Below are 27,129 nucleotides of genomic sequence, written 5' to 3'. Positions count from 1 at the left end.
GGCCGCCTTCTTTAGAAAGGAACCTTTAAATAATTGAGGCTTTTCTCTACTCAACAAGAATTCCAGGCTTTAAAACACTTGCTTAATTGGGTCATTTCAGTTAACACCTGAAAGCAGTAACCTGTGGTGACAGCTGAACAGGAAGCTTCCTTCCTGAGCACTTCCTAATGTCCCCAGGACGTCAGGCAGACACCCGACAGCTCATCCCAGGTTGCCCTGGTTGAAGGGCCCACTGAGCATTTCCTAAGGGCCAAGTTATCCACCTGAAAAGTAATGACGTTTTGCATTGACAGAGGTCTGGCTCAAGCCCAAGTGTTATTTTCTTGTTCATTTATTCTCTCACCACCCATGTGCTAAGCGCCTAAGACATAAAGAAATAACATATTCTCTCCCCTTCTGGACCTTACCATGGAGAAGGAAACCCTTAGTATACAGGAAATGCACACACACAACAAACACACACACACACTGTATGTGTATCTATATAATATATATATATATGTATGCATGTATGTATGTATGTTTGTATATATATTGTACTAAGTTGCTTCAGTCGTGTCCGACTCTTTGTGACTCTGTAGACCACAGCCCACCAGGCTTCCCTGTCCATGGGATTCTCCAGGCAAGAATACTGGAGTGGGTTGCCATGCCCTTCTCCAGAGGATCTTCCTGACCCAGTGATCGAACCTGTGTCTCTTTTGTCTCCTGCATTAGCAGGTGAGTTCTTTACCACTAGCACTAAATGTTGGTGTATATATATATATATATATATATATATATATATATATATACACACACACACATATATATACATGAAATTAATATATATATTCCACAAAACAGAATTCAGAGGGCCCCAGGTGACAATAGTCTCTGAGGGGCAGGTGCTGTCCAAGCTGGACCATGAGTGAGAAACGGGGTTCTCCAGTCAAAGAAGGGGAGAGCAGGCACTCATTTCCAGGAAGACGATCAGCTCTGAAAAAAGATGTGTAGTGACCGCTTCCAGGAATGGGGAGAATCTGACCTGACATGATCTTCGGGTTCCCCTGGGTCAATGCCAGGAGCTGAGTCCAGAAGGCTGAAGGGATGGGACAATGAGGGCTTGTAAGGGACCCCTTGGAGATAATCCCCTACGTGGGATCCAGCTCCCTGGCGCCCTGGCACCACACACTTGGATGTTTCTCTCAGGAAGCAGGAGGGGTTGGTGCACAGCTTATTCAAACATGCCAAGGACTCTGGGTCCACAGCCAGTGGAGAGAGAAGGCAAGCCAGCCAGAGACCAGGAGCTGGGAGGGGGAGTGAGCGTGAGGCGGGTCCAAGGGGCGGGACCCCCTGCAGACCCCCGGCTGTTTGAGTCCTCAGGCTTTGGTTCCTTTTATGTTTGCATCAAATGTGAGACACGCCCTGCTCATCAGTGTCCCAAATGAGGTCAAAGAAATGTGAAAAGATGGATCTGGTGGCCCCCCACCCCCATTTCTCCTGTAATTGAAAAAACACGTGGGCTCAGACCCTGGATCTGGCTCCTCAAGCACGTCTCCTTAACACAGTGACCCAGCTCTGCTCAGCTCTAATCATAAGTGTCCTCTAGACATTAGTCACTGGGTACATTACCTCGGGATAGGAGACCTCTGGTACAGTTCAAGAATGGCTTCTTGGACTTCCTTGGTGGTCCAGCAGTTAAGAATCTGCCTGCCATTGCAGGGGACACAGATTCGATCCCTGGTTTGGGAAGATCCCACATGCCCACTAAGATCCCACTAATCCCGAGCTCCACAACTGTTAAGCCCACATACCATAAGTAGTGATGCTCCTGTACCCTAGAACCATGCTCCACAAGAAGAGAAGCCATCACAGTGAGAAGCCCATGTGCCAAACTAGAGGGTAATCCCCACGCAACAACGAGAGAAAGTCCACATGTAGCAACAGACTCAAAAATAAAATAAAATTAATTTTTTTTAAAAAGAATTGCATCTTTATGAAGGGGAACTGGGAACCAGGAATGAAGGTGAGTGAAATCCTTTGGCTGGACCTACCCTTGATATTCGGTAGATCCTTTTCTAACTTTAAACAAAAAGTAACGAGTAAGGCAAGCCCTAGTTAGACAGCTTTTAGGAGGGGCTGCGGGTGCTCAGTCAAGAAAGTTTAGGTTTTATCCTACAAGAAAATGCATCAAAGGTAGATAAAGGAGATGGGACAAGATCAGACCTAGACACAAGAAAGGCAATTCTTGTGACACTATTTCTAGGCTGGAGGAAAGTGAAGACAGATGTAGAACAAGGGTGAGGAGGCAGAGGCCATGGGGCGAGTGGGAGCTGATGACGGCTTGATGTCTTTCTGAAACGGCAGGAAGGAACCAAGAAGGGGTGAGCAGGTCAGACAGGGCAGAATCACAGGATCGGAGCGTGGCTGAATTATTTCAACAGTTTGCAGCCTGAGCAAATGGAAGAAGTTTGGTATCATTAAATCACGAAAGGACAAACAGGAGGGGAAGCGGGTTTCTGTGGGGAGAAAAGATAAATCCGGGAGGTGTGCTGATTCTAGACTGAAAACACCCCAAAGTCCACAACCTGAGACCAAGGGGCTCTGTTTTCAATATATAAAAGCAAACTGCAGGGCAGTAATGAAAACAAGTGGCATATGAAAGCATTTTCCCCCACACTCACATAACCACATTTCCCAGAGTAGAGAGATATTTCTTCATGTCTAAAATTCAGTGTTCTGAGCAAAACAAAAGACTTTAGCTTATCAGTCATTTGCACCTTAGTATAAAAGAGCTTATAAGGCTTGGAGGAGAGTATCTGAGAGTCAAGTACTGTGGCCTCAAGAAGGAACAAAAGTGCAAGAAGGGGATTCGATGCATGAGACATGGCCCTTAGAGCAGGTGCACTGGGATGACCCTGAGGGATGGGATGGGGAGGGAGGTGGGAGGCGGGTTTCAGGATGGGGTCACATGGACACCCATGGCTGACTCATGTCAGTGTATGGCAAAAACCACTACAATAGTGTAAAGTAATTAGCCTCCAATTAAAATAAATTAATTAATTTTTCAAAAAAGAAGAGGATTACAGGCAGCACGGCCCTTGCTAAACACAGGGCCCAGAGCTTGAGCTGCCATGCATTTCCTCCTGCCTTCCCAGCCAGAGAATGGGTTTGTCCTGCACTCACAGGGCATCAAAACCCCTGTCCCTCCAGCCCGCGTACCAAAAGGCAAGAAAGACAGGCCATTTGGTATTACTTAGTGACTCTCATTCAACTTGCCCCCTTGAGGAAACACAAATGGATCATTTGTTTTTACGGAATACTGAAGTAGTAAAATGCAAAAAAAAAAAAGAAAATGTTCTATAGCTGATTTTATCCTCTACCATGACTTTGATAGTAACCAAAGAGACTGGCCTGACACAGCACGCTCCGATCTTCCTCCTGCTCGGCCTGCCTCCTCCACAAATCCTCTGAGCCTCTGCCGTCATCCTCGCAGGGGGGTTCCAGGTGCCTGCCCCAGCCTCCACCGTCCCCCTCTCTTCTCTCCACACTCTCCCCCTGGAGCTTGTCTACCTCACAGGCCACACACACTCACACCTATTTCTCCACTCAGATCTCCCCTCTGAGCTCCAGACACAGATCCCGAATCCTGGTTGACATCACCTCCTGAATGTCTTAATCGCTCCTCAAAATCACCATGTCCACACAGATTTATCCAAACCTAGTCTTCTAGAGTTTTCTCTCAGTAACAACTTCCACGTCTGCACTGTGCTGAGTCGCTTCAGTCGTGTCCAACTCTTTGTGACCCCATGGACGGTAGCCCACCGGGATCCTCTGTCCATGAGATTTTCCAGGCAGGAATACTGGAGTGGGTTGCTGCTGTGCCCTTCTCCAGGGCATCTTCCCAAACCAGGGATCAAACCTGTGTCTCTCATATCTCCTGCTTTGCAAGATAGGTTCTTTACCACCAGCGCCACCTGAGAAGCCCTTCTGCATCTACTGCTATGTAACAAACCAAACCTAAATGTACTGGCTAGGAACAACAACCGCTTCCCCAGAAATGGAGGTGGGGGTGGGGGAGGACACTGGATTCCTCTTTTCACATTTCTTTAACCTTATTTGGTACACTGACCAAACAGGGTGTCCCTGATATTCTATGGAAACATACAAGGAATGAAACATACAAGTTTCATCAAACATAGCTGCTTACACCTATTTTTCCAGTTTCATTATCAACAATGAGCCTTCACTCGCACACATGTCCCAGTTGGAATGGGTTGGGATGGTCAAGGACATTGTTAGACTTCCCCTAAAAGCCTCAGGGGTCTGGCTGCTACTTAGTGACCGTTCTAGCCTCTTCCAACTCCACACCCTGTGATGTTCTGCCCTGGTTATGCTCACCTTCTCTCCAGTCCTCCCAAACTTTCATAACCTTGATTCCTGCTCCTGGAATGATGTTCCTTTACCACCTTACTGAGTGAATACCTATGCAGTCTTCAGATGTCACTTAGGAATCACTGCTCAGAGACACCTTTCTTTAGCTCCCAGACAGGAGTTTTCCAGGAACCATGCCCACTAGCCACAGCACTTATCAGGGTTACTGTTTTCAGCTGAGGGCAGAGGGACCTTGTATGGGTCTGACTTTCCTCACCATTGACTCTATATCTGGAATTGGAACTTAATAAAAGATTATGCAGATGAATAATTATTGCATTAGAAAATGAAAGAATATTTGTAGTGATAAACAATTCACCATCCAGTTTATTTATGAAATATAATATTGGTCCTCATAAGATACTATCTCAGCTGGTAAAGAATCTGCCTGCAATGTAGGAGACGTGGGTTCGATCCCTGGGTTGGGAAGATCTCCTGGAGAAGGGAAAGGCTACCCACTTCAGTATTCTGGCCTGGAAAATTCCATGGACTGCATAGTCATGGGGTGGCAAAGAGTTGGACATGACTGAGCAACTTTCACTTTCAGAGTATGTTTAAATCAATTAATTTGATGAAGATCAGAAAGCAACACGTGATCATTTAACCCAGATAAGGAAACATACCAAAAATGTTTAGTGATTCATTCAAGATCTCTCAACCTTTCCGGAAATCCAAGTGAAATTCAGACAAGACTACAGGTTTTTGATTTTATTTCTAAGTGACAAGACTTTCATGAAGAAGCCTTGAGATCTCTTCCAAACTCAGATACTAGCTGATCTTGATTTAACTTTATTTTTGTCTTGATAGTGTTCTGTTTTTTTTTTTCCTCTTTCTCTCCCTTTTCTTTCTCCTTTTTGCATCATTAGATATTAAAGTAAAGAACTACTGCCCAAGAGAGTATGTTACAATGCGCGTGCGTGCACACACACACACACACACAGCCTAAAAATGCCAAGACTATATGGAGACAGGGAAGGACAGGAGAGACACACTCACATCCCTCATTTCTTAGTGTTGAGGAAATTTCAAGCCTTAATCCCAGTTTGAATTTTTCCATTCTCCATTACAGCAATGAAAATAATGGGTAATGAGAGATCAGACAAACTAATTTGTCAATTCTGGGATGTGACATCATGACCATTCATTTCTGGGGTTGTTAATGCCAACCAGTGACCTTCTGGAATTATGTACAGCTGAAATGTGATGAGGAAATTTAATAAACAAAGGTCAACCATCATTCAGTACAGCAAGGAAATAATACTTTTTTTCTTTTACAATAAAATACCAAACAGTTTAAAACCCAACATTGTCTTGGTTATTATAATAACCAAGTATCTTACAATACTTATTTGGTGCATATAGCCCAAATTCTAATGACTTTAAATTATACAGAGGATAATATTTGCTGAGTTCTTGAGTATCTGAGGCTATAGACATTCCTTGAAAGGTCAGCTGTAAAACCCAGTTAATAACTTTGAAGAAAAATGCCTTTTTCCATCAGGAATTCACAATAAAAATTATCTCCTTTTCTACACAATTTTCCTTTTAACTCTACTTGGCAAAGGGACAAAGCTAATAGACAAATTATACATGATTATAGGACTATTTGGCTATACAATGTCACAGATCAAGAGAAACGGTCCCCACTGCAAGTAAGCAATGGTCTTGCACCATTCACTCACATAAGCTCCAGAGAGAGTTTTGATGGAGCTTCAAGAATGACACAGTTAAACAGCCGCATTTTTAATATCTATTAAAGTCACTGTGCCATGACTGAATAATGCCACCCGTGAGCGGGAAGGAGGAATACGGTACAACCAACCCCACCACGCACGTGGCCAAGGGGCGTGCATGCTGCCAGCCCAGCTGTTCCAAACATCTAAGTCTCTCCTGCTTAGACTCAATGACTGGGGCTGGATAGCAGCCAAGCCATGACAAGACGAACGTGTTCCTCCAAGCACAGATCCGATGTGCAAATACCAACACCATATTTTTCACTCTTTGTATTAGTTTAGGTTCCTTAGAACAAGAATGTTATTGAACACTGTAATATTGCCTCTCAGCCTGTCTAGCTCCTTGGCCATCATGTAGGGCTTCTACAGAAAATGTATGTCTCAGCGTCCTTTGGTTTTCTGGATACAGACCATTCAATTTAGCCACTGGCTCATTCTAACCAGTCCAGTGCACGTTTCTCCCTCTATCAGGTGTAGCATTGGAAAGATACTCACCATTATTAGGGCTGTTAGAAAGGAGAAAAAGGTAACAGGCATGGAGCATCTCTCTCCCACCAGACCCTGGGCTCCCTACTTGATATAAACATTATCACATACATTCTTCTCAGTGGTCCTGGAACATAAGGGTTGTTGCCACCATTTTTCAGATTGTTGCAGCAAAAACAGAAATGAGTGAACAGCCTTAGGCACATAGCAGCCAAAGAGGCAAGACTTAAACCATGTTGCTTATTCTTTAGCTGTTGCTACTAACAAAGACTCACAAGCCTTATAAGCTGGATGTGTCCTTCACAAAGCTAATAACTCTCAGACCCCATATGAATTGCACTCTGCACCTGGCATTCTTCTGCCCTAGCACTCTCTTGTAGGCTTCTGCATTTCAGAAGGAAGGTCACAGACCAATATCTTCAGGGACACCAGACCCAGCTGCTGAGTTGCCTGATGCCAGCTGGGGCTGGTTGGAAATTTTGCAAAAGAAAAATAAAATGGAAGACCTCCATTGGGATATAAAGCCTCTCCCAGTTCCCCAGAGAAGAGGGTGCAGTTTTTGAGGTGCTAGCCTGCGGTGTTCTTCCCTTCCCCCACAAAAGGAATAAAGCCACTCTTCCTATTTCCTCCAAACTCTGTCTCTGTATTTCTATTCAGCACTGGTGGACAGTGAGCCAAGATTTTGGCAATAAGATGAGGAAATTAAGTCTCAGAAAAATTAAGACATTGACCATGGTCACCCAATCAGCAGGCATTGGAGGCCATATTCAATGCCAGAGATGTTCACATGGTCTATGACTCTCCATTTATATGACACCGAACCTGGTGGCACCTCAGATTTTCTATAAGTCCATAAGGCCATAAACCCTTGTAGGGACCTGGGGGAAAAAAAAAAAAAAAAACAACGTGACTGGGATGACCCAGCAAACATGGCCCCAGCCCACGGCGGGCTCTGAGTGGAAGATTTCCTTGAGTCACTCCCATATGGAATGTTCCACAGGAAACGCACACTACTGATGTCGTCAGCATATGAAATGGCTGAGCCAGGAGTAAAAATGTGTGCTTAAAAAGAAAGAAATCCGAGGCATCAAAGGTTGCCACAGGGAGATGGGAAGATAAGAAAGTCTCTAGAATTAGATGACCTGCCCCAGAACCTTCTTCATCTCATTTGTAAAATGGGCACAGTACCTGCTCACGTGAGAGAAGGTTCTGAGAATGACAAAAGCCCACGCAGGCCAAGTTCCCGGGGCCGTCTGTGATACAGAGCAGGTGCATGGGAGGGGTTAAATGGACCCAAGTCTAAAAAGCCATTTTACTGGGAATTAGTCGGACTCAGTGCATCATCTCTATTTTCAGAATGTATTTTTGCAAGGCTTGCTGGTGTTTATCGGGAGACATTCATCATTGTCTCAGATGACCCGCACAAGATCCAGGTCACATGAAGTTATAAATGTATCTTATATTCCAATGTCATGACCCCTTGTCCGATTCTGAGGCAAGAAGAAAAATTTACATTTATTTCTAAAAGAACACATCAAGTGAAACACAGCCCAAATGGCCGCGAGCCAGAAGGTAGTGAAGGAAACAGATTTCTTTGTTCTGCAAGAATAATATTTGGAGCATGAGGAATGTCCAGAGGTGACAAAGGAGAACCAGAATGAGGACACATGGGGTCACATAATGGGGTGATGGCAGGTGTAATTTATGGCAGGGCTGCAATGAGGTACAACTCATGAAGCCACGTGGGACAAAGCAGGGAAGGGAGGCAAGACACCCTCACTCTGATCCCTGAAGCTGAGGAAGAGATGAAGATAGATGGATTCCGACACTGAAGGAAGGAAATCTGATTAAACATGAGTGATAAAATTTTCAGGATTGAACTGGGATTTAAGAGAAAAACAAACTGACATTTTGCGCGATTCTAGCATTGGAGAAGGAAATGGCAACCCATTCCAGTATTCTTTCCTGGAGAATCCCAGGGACAGACGAGCCTGTTGGGCTGCCATCTATGAGGTCACACAAAGTCGGACACGACTGACACGACTTAGCAGCAGCAGCAGCAACAGCATGTCAACCAAGGAAATCTATCTATCGGGGGAAAAAAATTCAGACAGGGAATATATGCTGGAGATGCAGACACCTGAATGAAGAAGACACAGCAGAGAGGGAGAAGAGAGATGTAGACCCCAGAGACCCCCAGCTGCCACGCGCCAGTGAGTCCCCACTGTGCAGGCAGGCTCCTGTGAACCCCTGCTTAAAAAGTCAACATAGAAACTCATATTTCAGAGCTGAGGTCAGTAGGAGAGCAATTATCACAGATCCAATAGCTCTTCAGTAATCTGTGGTCACCAGAATGCTTTGAATCAAACTACCCTAAACAAAACTATATTTTGATTCATTTTCAAGGACCCATATGGTGTGCAAAGTCAGAGACACACACAGGAATTAGACCCATACTCTTCCATGTCTCAAGATCACCCAGTAGGCATGGACAACCTCTTTGCTCCAGAGGCAATACCAGACTGTCTTCCTGAGAAGGACATCTTGACTCTCATGTCCCATTACTCTTAAGGATGAGAGAAGGTTGGCCTCTCGGGAAGGCCATCTGCCTCTGTTAGCTGCGCACCGAGTCCTGTTCACACAGCCTTGATTTCTGGTAAAACAGCATCAAGTCTCCAAAGCAGACAGGAGAAGGCAAGCAATGCCCAGCAGCAGAGGTGGCCAGTGAGAGGCCAACAGGGTTTGTCGGGGGACAATGGAGTCAGGATGTGTAAGCTGTGATCAGAAGCAACCGCTGAATTGACCAGCTTGTGCTGTGAGAGGACGCCCTCCAAGGACCTGCCTCTCCTTTTCTTTGGGTTTTTCCTATTTGAACATGACCCCCGTGGGACCAAGAAACGGGTCAAGATTCTTATGGAAACTGCCCACAGCCCTAAGATTTTCTTGAATACAGCCAACTGCACAAAATATTCCTTAATAAGGCCACTTTGATAGGTATACAACCAAAGGATGATTTCAAGGAAATGTTCTAGAAGACTTTCTATACGAATGACAACTTTTTGTTAAAGCTATTTTTAAACTCATTGTTTTAAAGAAAACACCAATGGGACAATAGCTTATTATGAAGATATGAACAATCATTTATGCACCTCCCTCTGTGTGAGGTGCTAAGGTGAATAAGTAAAGACCATGCAATTGAGAAACCTAAAACTGCTTTCTGGGCATTTTAAAAATGTCTCTGCATTTTATCTCACTTATTTTATTTTTTTGGCCACACCACACAACACGAAGGATCTTAGTTCTTTCCCTGACCAGAGATCAAACCCACATCCCCTGCATTGGAAGCATGGAGTCTTAACCATGGTACCACCAAGAAGTCCCCCATCTCTGCATCTTAAATGAAAGAACAGGATGGACCCCCTGGGGATCACTGGACCTGGGTCCCAGGACCACATCTGAGCTGTTCCCGCCTTCTAAATAACCTCACTCCTCCAGCTGGAAGCACATTATCTAACCACTGCCAACTTCTCCATCTCCTCTGGAAGGCCTCCAATAGCTCCCTGCTGGTATCCTTCATTCAAGGCACCAGGGCTCTGATATGTGCTCTCCCCAGTCCCCACTTGGTGCCTGTCTTGAACTCACTCTGCAGGCTTTTCTGGTTTTGTATATCAATGCACCAGGAGGGCACCTCTAGCCGCTGTGACTCTGTGGGCGCCCCTTCCTGGGCTGGTTCCTGAGCTGCCTCACCCTAACCATCAGAGAGAGAGAAAGGCTTGACTGAGAAGGAGTGCTAAGGACAAAGTTCCCCAGGCCCTCTCTCTTGCTGCCCCTACCCCTTGGCAGGGGGCGAATTCACTCTAGGCAACTCGGGCAGGGGGGCAGTAACCGTCCAGTTGTGTAAGATCTGAAGATGGAAGTTATTCAAAAACAATCTTACCTCTCACATCCCTTATCCATGTCACCCATTTTTACCTACTTAATTGTCCCTCAGATCTATGTATTTCTCATTTTTCTCCCCTGCTGTTACCCTCATCCAAGGCCACCCTCTTTCAGTTGATAAAAGAAATGCTCACATATTGAAGTCTTGGGAAGTTATTCTGACTTGACATGAGTTAACTTGAATTGTGGGATAACGAAAACTGCCTGTCTGTGGCGATCAAACCTACAGTGTACATCTACTTTAATTATTGAAGAAAAAGGTGCAGTGACCAGAAATAAAGAATGTCCATGTTAAAAAGAAAGATGAAACACCTCCCTTCCTGAGACACCAATGCTGGTCTTCCTTCCATGATAAGACCCCCCCTTTCCCAGGCACCAAGGCCATATTCACTGTGTACCTGCCAATCTGGATTCTTGAAAACCTAAAGGAATGTATCCCTGACTTGCTTGATGTTCTTTGTTCTGACAAGATATAAAACTGTGCTGAAAATCATGCATCTCCAGAGCAGTTTCTCAGAATCATCTGAGAAGCCATCTTCTGGGCTATAGCCCTCAATTTGGCTCAAATAAAACTCTTTCTATTCCTATTATGGGGTTCCCCAGGTGGTGTTAGTGGTAAAGTACATGCCGCCCAATGCAGGAGATGTAAGAAATGTGGCTTTGATCCCTGGGTCGGGAAGATCACCTGGAGAAGGGCACAGCAACCCACTCCAGTATTCTTGCCAGGAGAATCCCCTTGGACAGAGGAGCTGGTGGATATGGTCCATAGGCTTGCAAAGTGTTGGGCACAAGTGAAGTGACTTAGCATGCATGCTTTCCTATTTTAGATTGCTTATTGATGATTTTCATTGACACAGGAGACAATCGAAAGTTTGATAGATTACAGTTCAAAGAAGAGGAGGCCCTTCTTTCCCCAAATCCATTCTCTACATCTCACCACACAGCTTCTACCTCTGAGCACCAGCCATGCTGATTTTCTTGTTATAACTTATTCCTTAAATTGCTGTGACTTGTCTGAGTATAGAGGCTTTACATGTGCTCTTTCCATCTACCTAGAATTCTCTGACCTCTACTCATCTTTCAGACACAGCTCAAGCCTCATTTGTTCAGAAGACTTCCCTGATTCCAAAGAGCTTATGATTTCCCAAATTCTATTTTTTCCACTATGTTCCTTCATTTATGTATCTGTCCATTCCCCACACTATCCTGTAAACACTGCCAACAGAAACTATCTGTTTCATTCACTTTTAAGTTATCCACAAGTAACCCAGCACCTGACGCTTGCTAGACAGCCAATCAATAGGAAAGATTAAATAAACAAAGTTGTTGTTGTTCAGTCGTTCAGTGGTGTCCTAATCTTTGCAGCCCCATAGACTGCAGCATACTAGACTTCCCTGTCCTTCACCATCTCCTGGAGCTTGCTCAGACTCATGTCCACTGAATAGGTGATACCATCCAATCATCTTATCCTCTGTCATCCCCTTCACCTCCCACCTTCAATCTTTCCCAGCATCAGGATCTTTTCCAATGAGTCAGCTCTTTGCATCAGGTGGCCAAAGTACTGGGGCTTCAACTTCAGCATCAGTCCGTCCAATGAATGTTCAGGATTGACTGCCTTTAGGATTGACTGGTTTGATCTCTTTGCAGTCCAAGGGACTTTCAAGAGTCTTCTCCAACATCACAGTTCAAAAGAATCAATTCTTCGGTGCTCAGCCTTCTTTATGTCCACTCTCACATCCATACACACATGGATGAATAAATGAAGAATACATAGTAATTCAGAGCTCAGATCCGAGATTCAATCTGTATAGTATTCACATCACTTAACACGGTGTACAATTTTGGATAAACTACTTGACCTAAGCTTCAGCCTTCACATTCTTTTAAACTGGAGGCCATAAAGATTCCTACTTGCACTTGTAAAGTTCAAATGAAATATCTACCATGTATTTATTAGTGAAAGGCCTGACACATAAAAAGGGCATCATAACTTGCTGGCTAAGGAGAGAATTTATCCAACGATCACAATAACAAAATTAGAGTACAGCAGGAGGGCCACAAAGCTTGTAGTAATCAAACATCCGTGACACTGCATTCATCTTCTAAAAAATAAGTTTCATAGCTGTCATTTTGGGGAATTCTTTCCTCTCCTCGGGATCAGATTCTAGATGGGAGTCATAGCTACGATACATATTTTAGTACAAATGAGTTTCAGAACCAGAGTCCCAAGCTATAGATCTAGTCTCAGGCCTAGGAAGTTGTATACAGCTCAACTGTCATACTTCACATTGACATCTGTTTTTTCATTTAATCATTTGTGTGTTTGTATAATAAAAGTTTTTACTCCACTTTTGGGTACAGTTTCCTGAGAAAATATTAGTCTTTTCAGGACATATCATTGATTTGTGGTGACAAGAAAAAATATTCTAAATCAGGGCTGTCTCAGAAAACTCAGGAGTTCTGCTTACCGTAAACTGAGTTTGGTGGATAGACGGCAGAAGAAGGAAACCGTTCTCATTGTTTCTACAGTGTTACAGGCTTCACCTGGATTCCTGCAACATAACCTGCTCATACATTCCAGTCTATCTATATTGAAAGAAGCAAAGCAAAATAGCAACGGCGTTCCCGCTCAGTGGTGGGAACGATGTTTTCTATTCTGTGCGACCTTCTACCTGCTGGGCCCTGAAAAAAATGAAACTCCTGAAATAAACAGAAGACACAGGGAACTCAGCTCAGGGCTCTGTGATGATTTAGAGGGATGGGATGAGGGGAGGGGAAGCAGGTGTGTGAGAGTCCAACAGGGAGGGGATGAATACATAAAAGCCTCTTGATGAAAGTGAAAGAGGAGAGTTAAAAAGTTGGCTTAAAGCTCAACAGTCAGAAAATGAAGATCATGGCATCTGGTCCCATCACTTCATGGGAAATAGATGGGCAAACAGTGGAAACAGTGTCAGACCTTATTTTTTTGGGCTCCAAAATCACTGCAGATGGTGATTGCAGCCATGAAATTAAAAGACGCTTACTCCTTGGAAGAAAAGTTATGACCAACCTAGATACCATATTCAAAAGCAGAGACATTTCATTGCCTACAAAGGTCCGTCTAGTCAAGGCTATGGTTTTTCCTGTGGTCATGTATGGATGTGAGAGTTGGACTGTGAAGAAAGCTGAGCACTGTAGAATTGATGCTTTTGAACTGTGGTGTTGGAGAAGACTCTTGAGAGTCCCTTGGTCTGCAAGGAGATCCAACCAGTCTATTCTGAAGGAGATCAGCCCTGGGTGTTCATTGGAAGGACTGATGCTAAAGCTGAAACTCCAAAACTTTGGCCACCTCATGCTAAGAGTTGACTCATTGGTAAAGACTCTGATGCTGTGAGGGATTGCGGGCAGGAGGAGAAGGGGACGACAGAGGATGAGATGGCTGGATGGCATCACCAACTAGATGGACATGAGTCTGAGTGAACTCCAGGAGATGGTGATGGACAGGGAGGCCTGGCATGCTGCAATTCATGGGGTTGCAAAGAGTGGGACACGACTGAGCAACTGAACTGAACTGAACTGAACTGAGAGATGATTCACTTCATTGTACAGCAGAAACTGACACAACATTGTCAAGCAATCATCTTTGCTGTTGCTTAGTCACTCACTTGTTTCCAGACTCTTTTGCAACCCCATGTACTGTGGTCCACCAGGCTCCTCTGTCCATGGTATGTTCCAGGCAAGAATACTGGAGCAGATTGCCATTTCCTTATCCAGGGGATCTTCCCAACCCAGGTATCAAGGCTGAGTCCCCTGCATTGGCAGGCAGATTCTGTACCACTGAGCCAACTGGGAATTATACACCAATAAAAAAAAGAAGACAAGGCAGCTTTAGAGTCCGGAATGTTCCAAAGGGATAATTCCTGTGAGTAGGGAGACTACATCCACATCCAGAGAGGTGACAACCCACCTCTTCCTTTGCCAAAAGCATGCACTTCACCCAGGGGTTAGCAGACACCTGTTGTGCAGGGCCAGAGGGTAAGCATTGTAGATTTTGTGGGACAGAGTGCCCCTTTGCCACTGCTCAGTCCCTCTGCGTGATGTGAAGACAGCTCTCGACAGTTTGGAGAGGACTGAGAATGCCTGGGTTCCAATAAGACTTTACTTTCGAGCATCAATATTTGAACTCCATGTAGTTTTTCATGTCACGATGTACTAATCTTCTTTTATTTTTTCCCGCCAACATTTAAAAACGTAAAACCCATTATTAGCTTATAGACCTTACAAAAATAAGCAGTGGCTGCATCTGGCCGGTGGCTATATTCTGACTCCTGGCTTAAGACGAGACACATACACAAATACTTAACTTGTACCCACGGATTTCCTAATTGCTCTTCAAGTCTCCCAAATGTAGACAGCAGGCCTGTCCCTAACTGGACTATGGAAGTCGTGTACTGCACAGCAGAGACCAAAGACTGGAACGCACAGACGAGGATATTTCTAAAATTCCCTGAAAGAACAGTTTACACACACTTTACAGTTTGTCATGCAGCTGCACAAACAGGAAGCTCCTATCTGAAGCCCTCTGAGAAAGGGGCAGAGAAGCAGGCAGTGCAGTGACTCTAACCCTTGATTATAAATCTACGGCAATTACAGTTTAGAAAGTCCAAAGCAAAGCTGTAACACTAATCTGTAGCTCAGCCAGGGACAGCGTCCCCACTTTTAGCTCTAAATGTGTAGCTGGCAGCCAAGACACGACATCGTCGGTAGACACATCCCTCATCGAGAAATCCCCATGAATTCAGAAGCAGACCACTGGAGACAATGGAAAAGGTTGAGCAAGCAAATGTCAATACTATGCACAGTGTGGGCTCGTACCCCTGTCCACCGTCCAATCTCCATTTGTGTCTCCACTGCCGCACTGGTTGAATACCGTCTCCCCGGTTATATCCACCTCGGACATGTGACCTTACTTGGAAATAGCATCTTTTCAGATGTAATAGATTATGATGCCTTCACAGTGAATGATCAGGCTTCCCTGGTGGCTCAGACAGTAAAGAATCTGCCTGCCAATGCAGGAGACCGGGGTTCGATCCCTGGGTCGAGAAGATCCCCTGAAGAAAGAAATGGCAACCCACTCCAGTATTCTTGCCTGGAGAATCCGATGGACAGAGGAGCCTGGTGGGTTCCAGTCCATGGGGTCACAGAGTCAAACACAACTGCGCACGCCCGCACACTGGATGACCATGCGCCTAGATCCAAAGATGGGCATCTTTATTAGAAGACAGAGACGCACACAGGGATGAAAGCAGCCTGGTGTGACACAGTTGCAAACCAAGGATTGCCAAGGGTGGCCAGCTACCTTGCCAGGAGAGAAGCATGTACCTGATTTCTCATCAAGGCCTCCAGAGGGAGGTCCTGCCTACACCTTGATTTCAGATTTGTAGCTCTAAGAACTATGAGAGTATAAATATCTGCTGTTGGAAGCTAACCGGTTTGTGGTCATTTGTTAACAGAAGCCGGAGGAAATAAACACAGTCACCTATTAGCACTGTGCATCTCAAGATACCTTGGAGTTTTATTTCTCTGAACACATGACTCGTGTCGAGTCCACACTCAGAAGAGGCCTTTCCCAGCCTTTTTCATTTGATCACTCACATCCAGACCCTCTAGAATCAGCTTGAGGACTTCCCTAGTGGTCCAGTGGCTAAGACTCTGTGCTTCCAATGCAGGGGGCCTGGGTTCGATCCATCATCAGGGAACTAGATCCCAGATGCCACAACTAAGACTCAGCTCAGCCAAATAATTTTTTTTTTTTAAAGAATCAGCTCACTGTCACTTTCTCCAGGAAACACTGTCCTGCCAACGTCCTGCCAAGGGATATCAGGGTCCCCTCCCTCGTGCCCAGATGCTAGTGATAAAACACACATTCACACTGAGGGTCTGGGGAAGTCCTGCTGGCTTACACAGGACTTAACTTGGATTTTATGCTAACCAGAACGGCCTGCTTGTGATTATCCAATCTACATTGTACAAATACTTTAATTATTAAAGAAAAGAGCACAGTGACCAGCAGTGAAGAATGCCCATGTTAAAAAAGAAAGATGAAATGCCTTCCTTCCTAGTCAGCCAGTGCTCGTCCTCCTTCTAGGATAAGAGCCCTTCCCTAAGCACCGAGGCCACACTGACTCGCTGTGTGTGTACTGGACCAGTTTTCCTTTTGAAACCTTGAAGGAACGCATCCCTAACTTTAATGGTCTCATTTCTGACAAGACGTAGCACTGTGCCCAAAACCGTGCTTCTCCCGGAGCAGTGCCTCAGGTTGTCTGAGAGGCTGTCATCCGGGCTATGGTCCTCAGTTTGGCTCAGATAAAACTCTTTTCTCTTCCTATCATTGACAGTGACTAGCCGTATGACTAGGGTAGCATCTGCTACACTTTTCAAATCATGAAAAGACATGATTTGCACATAATGGAACCCTTGCTATGTCCTGATTCCTGTTAAGGAAAGTTCCATGTGCTTCCATCTTTACGCCCCAGCACTTAGGAGATGGTGCAGCCCCTGTCTCCAGGCAGGGCATGGTGAGCCACTTTGCAGGGGCCAGAGGGAATTCTATTTTGCTGTGTTTTATATTTTCCAGCCTTGTCTCTGCCACTTACCAGCTGTTTGACCAGAGTCAAATGACTTCATTTCAGTTTTCTTCTCTGTGGGGAATAACACTAGCTCCTACCTTACACAGGACTTGTGAAGAGGAAACGTGTTAATGTATAAGCATTTAGGGGGGAAGCATCTGAGAAGCACCAGTTACTATTAATACTCTCCCCCGGGGAAGCAATGATCTCTGTCTCTGGACCCAGCAATGGCTTCCAGGCCCCCAAAGAAGCTACAATTTCAAGACATGTAGAAGAAGCCCAGGAATAGAATTTAGGGTAGCAGACAGGGTCTTTTTTCACAAATTTGGACAAGACATGGTACTTCTTTGAGCCTTATTTTCACCTTTGTAATCACGGGGTTGGATGGGGATTACAATGAATCCTTCCAACCCAAAATCCAGGCTATTTAGGGACCGGTGAATGCAACAGTGGAAGTTCTCAAGCTATGCCAAATATTTCAGAATGTAAGGAAAGCCATATAAATATTTAGGAGTGGGTAAGTCCAATCACACTAACCAAATGTCAAGTCTCCTCTCTCAGAAGGAATTACATGAACTCCAAGTAAAAACAGTTTACTTAATACTGACAGGCAATTTGAATTTGCAGTTAACTTATCTTTACAGAATAAAAATAAAAGTAAAACTAAATCACCTTTTAACTTCAAAGTGCTGTTTCCCAAGCAGACTTTTTTTTTTTTTTTCCAAAGCATGTGATCCATGAGTGAGAAGATAATAAAAGGGCCCATTGGTGGAAAACCAAGGCTCTCAGTAGACTAGATAATCTTTAAGTCCTTTCTGGCTCGAATGCTCGCGGGATTACTGAAAATTTCTCCAAGGCAATCAACTATAGCAATTTATTTCGTATTTAATTTTACTCTGTGGCCTCATGGGGAATATGCTGTGCTCTAAAATTTCAAGGAAAAAAAAAAACAACAGAGGATCCAAATGAGGATTCTAAAGAGTAAAGCAGGGAATTTTAAAAAGCTGGAAAAACCAGAACAAAAGGCAGAAATGAACTTAAGTTTTTAAACAACAACCAACCAAAAAGGTCAAATGACCTGGAATAGAAATGACAATGGCCCTGGGGATAATAACAGGTACTTCTGTTCCTCTGTACATAAATAAAGTTACCAAGTATTCCCAGGAAAGGGATGGCTGCCATTACCTATCAATTTTAGGAATCACTTGGCCCAAGCTTCATGTGTGGTCAGGGTTTGGAAAATCAGCAACAAGTTTTCTATTTCCAGAAGCACTCATTTTGTTGGATATTGTTCTCAATCAGTGACACCAGGATGCAAACCTCAGCCCCCGGGAGCAGGGTAGGTGGGAGGATGGGCAAGACGAGAGAGGCAAGTGGAGCGAAGTAGGACAACCTCCCCAGATCACAGGTGCTGGTGGGGAGAGGATCAGCAACAACAGCGCCTGCAGAAAGCACTTGGAAAACAAAGTGCTCGATGAATGAGTTTGCTCAGTTGGATCTTCTGATGAACCTGTACGTGATGGATTATTATCACGCTCCCCCGTCTTACCACCCCATGGAAAGAAACGCCAACCAGAGGAGAACAAGAAAGGCTGCTGATGTAGAGCGTGCTGTAGCCAGGGAGCCAGCCAGCCAGCCGTCACCTCCATCTGCAGGAGACGAAAGGCAAGCAGAGACGTGGGGAAGCTTCAGAATGGAAAAAGGGTAGGTCTCACCTGTGCCCTGACTGGAGGCTGCTGATGTGGGGAAAGACAAACAGGTCACCTAAAATGGGAAGAAGCCTATGTGATGGGTCAGGGGTGCATATTTGGCTTTTTCTGGTTGGTCCTGAGTTGGAAACGGAGACAGAAGTCCACGATGATGTCAGCTACTCATCAAGTCCTGCCATTCGGGACTTGTCACAGGGCTGTTTTTCACTTCCTGGATTGTTACTATAGACAGTGGCCTGACGTCCTGTAGTCTGACTTACAGCAGGCAGGCTTCTGGGTTGGTCACTGTATATCAGTAGGTTGCTCTTCTGAACCGGCTGCAGGTTGTGGGTCAGTCGCAGTTTTATATATGGTCTGTTGCTCAGACGAGTCTGACTCTGCAACCTGATGGACTGTGCCTGCCAGGCTCCTCTGTCCATGGGATTCTCCAGGCAAGAATACTAGAGTGAGCTGCCATTTCCTTCTCCAGGGAATCGTCCCAACCCAGGGGTGGAACCTGAGTCTCCCACATTGCAGGCAGATGCCTTACCATCTGAGCCACCAGGGAAGCCCTGTGTATGGTCTAGCCATTGTTGATTTGTATATTCAGGGTCTCAGTCCTTAGACGTGAATCTGTATCAAATAAAATTGGTTCAAATGGTTACAACATCAACTCTCAAGGCCCTGGAAAGGGGCTGGGGGAACCTTGCACATTGCATCCAATACATTAAGATGCCTAATGGAAACAATAGTTTTCACTGCGAAATGTCCATACAGCCTGTTAAAGCATCAACCATCTCTTCCAAAGAGTAAGATCATTAAGTTGCTTTTCCTGTTTACTGATTTGCTCATAGACCAAGATTAACGAGTCAGAGGAAATGACTAAATAAGCAGATCCAATGATAAAGCCAAGTTTTCAAAACCCAGGAAACAGTGCTCAAAGGGGTCTTCAGGAAAGAACTCTTGTAAATACTTCTTGCTGTAAAATCTGACCTTCATCCCTGCTAGGAACTGACCCCAGGGTGTCTGGCAGAACCAGAGCCTGAGTTGGGTGCAGCATGGGTCTAACCAGACTGGCAAAGACTGTGTCTTCAAGGCCACCAGCAGCAGTCCCAGTGCCCCTTTCTCTTTGCTTATGAAGGGGAACAGGACACCCCACCCTCTAACATGCCACTTTGATATATTGATTTTTTAGTAAAGTGACTTAAGAAACAGCAGGTACAGGAAGGACACTCTGACCATCTCCTGTCCCCCTGAAAGCAGGAGATAAATCTCCCATGTGAAAGGCACCCTCCCTGTACCAGGAGGTAGAGGGACAGCCTTATCACCAGGGATACAGAATCCAGGGCCAAGAAGCCTCTATAAACAAACCTCAGTACTTCTTCACTAATTTGCTACCCCAAGCCCAGAACCCTTTCTTTGCCCCTTCAATTCCTTATAAATTTATCACTTCACTGTCTAAGAACTAAAAGCTGCCTGCTTTGGTCACTTCATTGAGTCTCTTCTCTTTGGGGCTCCCACATGTATGGAATTAAATCTGTGTTTCCTCTGTTCATCTATCTTTAAGTCAGTTTAATTATTAGACCAGCCAAGGAACCTGAGAAGGAAAGGTTTTCCTCCTAAGGATCACTCCTTAGGAGCTCAGCTATGCGTGCACCACTCATGATTAGAACTTGAGTGGACAGACAATAATAATCTGTGCTCCAAGAGCTTCTTATTAAGTGTCCATGAATCCCTATTGTTTCTGACTCTTAAGATTAGATGCTAAATGGCCACTGAATGAAGGGATACATCACTGAACAACCGCAAGGGGAAACAACGGAATTCTGTTCTCTCTGTTAATAGACACCTGATGGAGAGCATGACTCCAGCATGCTACAGGATTCTGAGATTACATAAACGCTGGCTTAAGCCGACTCTCCTGTGGCTTAATAGGTTGTTTTGCTACAGATGCACCCAAGGAAACACCCGTCCACCCTCCTCACTCCCACTGCATCCATCTGGTACCGTCCATCCAATCCCGAAGACCCAGCTCGCATGCCACCTCTGCACTCACACCTTCCCTGGTCGCACGGCCCAGGCACGACTCATCCACCCTTTGTCTCCATGAGGCGCTCTGTACAAATGTTAACAAACACTCCACTGTGGCACCAGAGCTCTTTTATGCAACGCTTACCTCTCTCGCTATATTTAAGTCTCTTTAAGGCAGGCCTGTGGCTTATGTGTCTGTCTCCTCGGTGGGCAGTAAAGAAAAATCCACAGAGTCCAGGTGAGTCTGCGCCTGTTAGTTCATTTTGGGATGCTGAGATGTGGCTGGAAACCCCTGGCCCCAGCCAGCCCTGACGTTCTCCACCTTCAGTCACGTGGAAGGGACGAGCCCCATTGTAACCACAGCCAAAAGCCCCCCTGATCCTTACTGGTCAGCTTCCTGACCCCTAATTAGGCAAAACTACCCACCCTGGGCCTCACTCATTAGGGCTCTAACCAGTCACCCCATGAAAACCATACCTTTCTCTCTCTCTCCCCTTTCTCTCTCTCTCCGTCTCTCCTGTGAAGAACAAATGAGTGCAGGTTTTGCTCAGTCTCTTCAATGATTATGTATTAATTTTTAATAAGAAAAGAAGACTGGCATCGATATGGCAGCAGAAAAAAAAAAAAGCAGGATCACAAGCACAGTGAGAGGTTGGGATGTGAATTCTTCACCCGCAGCCTCTTGGCCCTCAAAGGGTGAGGCGTTTCTGTGTTTAATCCGCAGTTGGTATCATGGAGGACCTCTGCCATGGATGGGTAAGAACATTCTACTCAGCAGGAAAAGGGCCCCTCGCAGGGAGGAGGGGTGCTCCTCTCAGCAGTCTTGGCCTCGGCCTGGCTAAGGGAAACCCTTTGCTCTGACTTTAAACCTTCAACGCGACTGCCTAATTATTATTTGTCTTCCTAAGTAAACATTCCCTCAAGGAAAGGTAACACTGATCAAAATCCTGAATATTTTTATTTGCAAGATATGTACACAGTTTTCATTATAAGTGAACAAACTGGCGCTCTGTTTTACACACCAAAGGAAACATACAATATGTAGAAAGCAAGGCTCTGATATTTTTGACAGGTTTGCCCTTAGGTCATGCCTTCTCCAGGCGCCTGCCTCCCCTCACCCAGCCTCTGACGGTCTCAGCCCCTCCGTTTGTTCTTTCTTTGCAAGGTCCAAGCACAAAATCATCAAAAAGTCTCCCAACCCTGTATCCTGCAAGATCTGGCAGGAAGAAAAAAAAAAGGAAAAGACTTGCTTATATGTCATATTTTCTGTCATAGTTAATGAGAACGATTTCAACTCACTTAGCTTTCCCTCTAGGCTGGACATAACTGGAATTCCCAGACCTGCAAAGTTTCTCGCCGACAGAATAAACTGTCCAAGGATATTGCGTGGTGTCAGATACTCACGTTTTCTGATCGGAGCCTCTTGGCTGGACACCCACCATCCCTGGGGTGAAGCATGTAATACAGTCGGACTTTGCTGGCATGTTTTCGACTCTGGGAAGGAAGAGCAGAAGCAGATACTATGAAAGAGAAGGCATTGAGAATCCTCGGACACATCAGCAGTGACTGCCAATGCCTAGAAGGAATTTCCTTCGAAAATGTGAAGGTCTATACCAAGGTCACAGTGAGAGGCCTTGCACGAAGGCCCCGGATGGAGAGGCCAGAACCAAGGTCATCTCTGAAACTGACTGAGCCCGGCTGTGAAAGTGTTAGTTGCTCAGTCACGTCCAACTCTTTCTTTCCTTCTCCAGGGGATCTCCCCGACCCAGGGACCGAACTCAGGTCTCCTGCATTGCAGGCAGATTCTTTACCTTCTGAGCCATCAGAGAAGTCCATTTAACTGTTGCCAAAAGCCTCCCTGATCCTTATCTAGGTCAGCTCCCTGACCCCTAATTAGGCAAATCCACCCACCCTGGTACTCACCCTATAACGCTCTAACCCATCACCTAATGCCACCCTTCAACAGGAATTTTCTTTGTCTTCAGGCTATAAACATTGGCTACTAATCCATGCAAAGTGTCGACTCTCCCTAGTCTGTCAGGAGGTCAGCCCGCTGTGCTCACAGCACCTTCATCCTCAGCCCCCTACTCTTAATAATTACTCCCTTCTGAAATTCTCTGTGTCTGGAAATTCTTTTCCAACCCACATTTGGACTGCCACGACAGAAAATACTGGAGCACGTTCATGTAGGTCCCTTGGGATGACGTGTCAGATAGGTGAAGTGACTTGCCCAACATCATCAAGACAATGTAATTTCAGGATTAAAAAGCAGTTGGGGAAGAAAGGTGCAACCACTGGGATCTTTTAGCCTGGAGTGAATCCTGTTCAACTGTCTGCAAAGGTAAGAATAGGTCAGCAGAGGGAATGATACAAGGATCAGCTAGGAAGAAGAGCCCAGTCCCCTACCCTAGTGAAAGTGAAAGTGAAGCCGCTTAGTCGTGTCCGACTCTTAGCGACCCTATCCTGCCCTAAGTAGCTGGGGACCACACTGCCGTGGGAGCTGGACGTGCACACAGCATCTCTAACCGAAGCCTGATTAGAGCCAAGCTACATGCATGGAGCCAGATGCCACTGAACCAGTCAAGCCCCACCACCTGCAGAGCAGCAGGACTCCGAACTTCTATCTGTCCTGACTGCCCCATGCCTCGCGTGGAGAAACTGATTTCTTGTTACTTCCATCTTTCCTCTCTTCCTTTGCTGAACTGATAGCCCATCTGAACTCCCCTCACCTCTAAAGAACACTGAAGTTCTAACTTTCAAGCTGCTACCTGAGGCAGGATGGTGGACTGAAAAACACCCATAAAAGAGTCAGAAATTCAGAATCCCAGTTCGGGCTCGACCACTTTCTTCCTGTGTGATATCACACAAGTCATGACATGGAATGAGTCATTTACTCTAATCTGATTGTAGTCAAAGCTAGTCTCAAGCTTCCCTGGTGGCTCAGCAGTGAAGAACCACCTGCCAATGCAGGAGACACAGGTTCGATTCCTGGATCGGGAAAGATCCCCTGGAGGAGGGAATGGCAACCCAGTCCAGTAGTCTTGCCTGGAGAAACCCATGGACAGAGGAGCCTGCCAGGTCCATAGAGTCACAAAAGAGTAGGTCACGACTTGGTGACTAAACCACCCAAACAAGTCTCACATTCTCCTTGCACAAAATGAGCGCAATAATATTTATTAGGGTTTCCAGAAGAACCAAATGAGACATTATATAGGAGAGTCTGTTTCTCAATGTGGATTGCACCAATCCTGACTTTGAGCTCTATGTGGTCTCTATAAGGTGAATTCTTGAATCCACTGCTGCCTGATTCCAAGTCCCCCAGCCCCTTCCTTTACCCAGAGATTATTTCCTTCTTTTCCAATGACTTGGTCCCACGTGTCATTCTTTACAATTGGGTTCTAGCCTGATGGATGGGTTGCCTTCCTGGATTAGCCACAAAGGGGAAGTGATTTCAGAGAATACACAGCAAGTTGCATCTTGTTCACAGGACATCGTGTAACTCCTTCCTGTCTGATTTGCCTCAATAAATTGCCTCAATAAATTACCCTTTATTCCTTCACTGTGCCTCAAGCAAGAAGACCGCGCCTCCAAACACCTGCTGGACACTTCTAAGGTCTTTAAATGCATTTAAAAGTGCTAACCGGTCCATCCTAAAGCAAATCAGTCCTGGGTGTTCATTGGAAGGACTGATGTTGAAGCTGAAACTCCAATACTTTGGCCACCTGATGCAAAGGGGCTGACTCATTTGAAAAGACCCTGATGTTGGGAAAGATTGAAGGCAGGAGGAGAAGGGGACGACAGAGAATGAGATGGTTGGATGGCATCACCAATGCAATGGACATGGGTTTGAGTGAACTCCAGGAGTTGGTGATGGACAGGGAGGCCTGGCGTGCTGCAGTTCATGGGGTCGCAAAGAGTCGGACATGACTGAGCGACTGAACTGAACTGATTTACAATATGAAAATTATTAGAGACATTTAAAAAAAGTACTAAAGTGTGATTTTCGAAATATATCTGAAGCCCTTTCTAGGTTGAATTTTAAGTTTTAATCAAAGGTTATCTGGAGTCTTGTCTGCTTGGAAGACTGGAAGGATAGAGAAATGGAACCCCATATGAATATGTGTCAGATGATTTCAACCTCATTGCTTAGCTTCTGTGAGTTCTTGAGAATGTTGCCATGCAAACAAGCACATTTCATTTTGCAGGTAAATATGCCGATGTCTAAAATGTGTACAGCTATTCTACAGGGTTGTGGGGGTTTTGGAGGTAAGGGGTAGTGGAAATATTAGGAACACTGCCACAATTAAAAAAAAAATTTAAAGAAGATGTCAAAATCTCCAGGACATTGAATGTTGCCACAGAATCTGGGCTGCTGTAAAGCACACGCAGGCAGGTAATTGGTGAAAAGACAAAGTGATAACAGTGTGAGCTCGAATGGGGCTGAAGTAGGTTTTCAATTTTGCTTTTGTTACCATAGAAGAACTTCTTATCACAGTCCCTGCAGCATCAGTCTACCCAGGGAACAAAATCATGGCAAAATTGGAAATCTCATAAAGCAGCTTGTTTTGTGGTAGGATTTTTTTTATTCTTTCCTAAAATATAACATTTCTTTCAGAAAGGCTATTTCCAGCAAAGACAGAGTTCACCGGGTTATTTACTTGCAGTTTGACAAAACAAGTAAAAAAAAAAAAAACCCATTAGCTGAAAAAAGAAAAGAAAAAAAGAGCAGCTCTGCTGTGATTAGTGATGAGCAATGTTGGGTCAGAACCTTCTTCCTGATATTGTCCACTGAAGGCTTGTTTTTCTCCTTTGGCTTCCTAGTCTCCAGGCTGGCTGGGAAGGACTGCCTTGCCTAGTGTCTAGGTGGAAAGAAACAGAGCCTTGGCAAACACCACCTGATCCTGGATTGACGGGGGATAGGATCTAGTACTTGCTCATCACTCAGCTGCATCCCTTTTGCCTGGTCCTCTCTTTTCCTCCTGTTGCTTTTCCCAGGCCACTTGGCCTGGAGCCAACACCTCCCTATGCTGACTTCAGGGGGAAAGTCAAAACCCCAAAGACAGTCCACTCCACAGTGAGAGGAGCATGGGACTGCCCTCCCAGCTGGTCTGACTCAGACCCAAAGCCACAAATGATGTTGGTCAACAAAGGGAAGGAGGCTCCCAGTTGAACATTCCTGGAGCCCTGCTCTCCCCCGGAGCTCTGCCAGCAGCTCCTCTCTTTCTTCCTGCCACGCTCACCTCTTCACCCAGACAGGACATGGAGTCACCTACTGCATCACCCTCCAAGTGACTTCTCTTAACTACCGTCCTCTCAACTTCCCTTAACTCTCTGAAGCTGCATCAAATTTGGCACAGAAATCTCACCCCATTCCATTTATTCCAAAAACGAAACCTTTCCTAAAGAAAGTTAAAACTGCATTTGAGCAAAGATGTTCATTGCAGCATTATCTAAATAGGAACAAAATAATAAACTGGGAGACAGCTACATTTTCAACAATAGGAGACGGGTTCAAGCAGCCATGGAATGTCCTTATGTTCAGTTGCAAATGGAAAAAAAAATGCTTTCTACATAATGAATATTGGATAGAAAATGCAAAGCTCAAAATTGCTCATATACGATGATGACAATTAAATAAAAATTGGTAAGTATAGCAAGAAGAGATGAGGGGAGAAAAATATAGTTTTTTAGGGTAAGAGTCTAGATGGTTTCTCTTTTTAATTTTTATAACAAATTCATCTTTAACAAAAAAATAGTAACTTCAAGCCTTTGTAATTCCTCCTTAAGTCTACTTTATACTAATTATAATTAGTAAAAAGCATCACTGATCTGGAGTGCATTTAACATATACTGATATAACTGACCACTTTTCCATCTACTCTTATCAACATTCAAAATGCACACTGTTTTCACTGTAATTCTTGGTAATTAGATGAGCATACTTAACTGAAGAGCAGGACGTGCTCCTTCAGAATTGAAAACTTGATTTTGGTCCATTGAATTCTTTGGTAAATATGTATACTTTTCACCATGTGGTCATTTTAGCTTTCTGTGTATGAACAGAGATTATGGGATGGTAAATGCTGTCCAGACAACCAAACCAAGAAGACTTGAAAAAACACTAACCCTCAGACTGCCTTAGGTCATCCAAATAAACACAAATAGTAGTAAGTCCTTATGACTTTTTCAAAGATCCATTAATACCTAAAACTAACACTGTTTTTAAGAGTT

General features: G+C 44.9%; 1 protein-coding gene across 1 annotated transcript in view; it reads right to left on the bottom strand.

Moving 5' to 3' along the window:
* Positions 1–27,129, bottom strand: part of ZMAT4 (zinc finger matrin-type 4) — a 372,856-nt gene that overhangs the window by 210,729 nt on the left and 134,998 nt on the right. The window contains exon 3 of the mRNA XM_006078622.4: positions 22,303–22,392. Coding sequence (XP_006078684.2) covers positions 22,303–22,392 — 90 coding nt within the window. The remainder of the gene's footprint in view (positions 1–22,302; positions 22,393–27,129) is intronic.

The sequence above is a fragment of the Bubalus bubalis genome, chromosome 1 (assembly GCF_019923935.1).
Source record: "Bubalus bubalis isolate 160015118507 breed Murrah chromosome 1, NDDB_SH_1, whole genome shotgun sequence".
Taxonomy (NCBI): Eukaryota; Metazoa; Chordata; class Mammalia; order Artiodactyla; family Bovidae; genus Bubalus; species Bubalus bubalis.
Note: the sequence above shows the minus strand (reverse complement) of the source record. Positions and strands in the feature narration are given on the sequence as shown.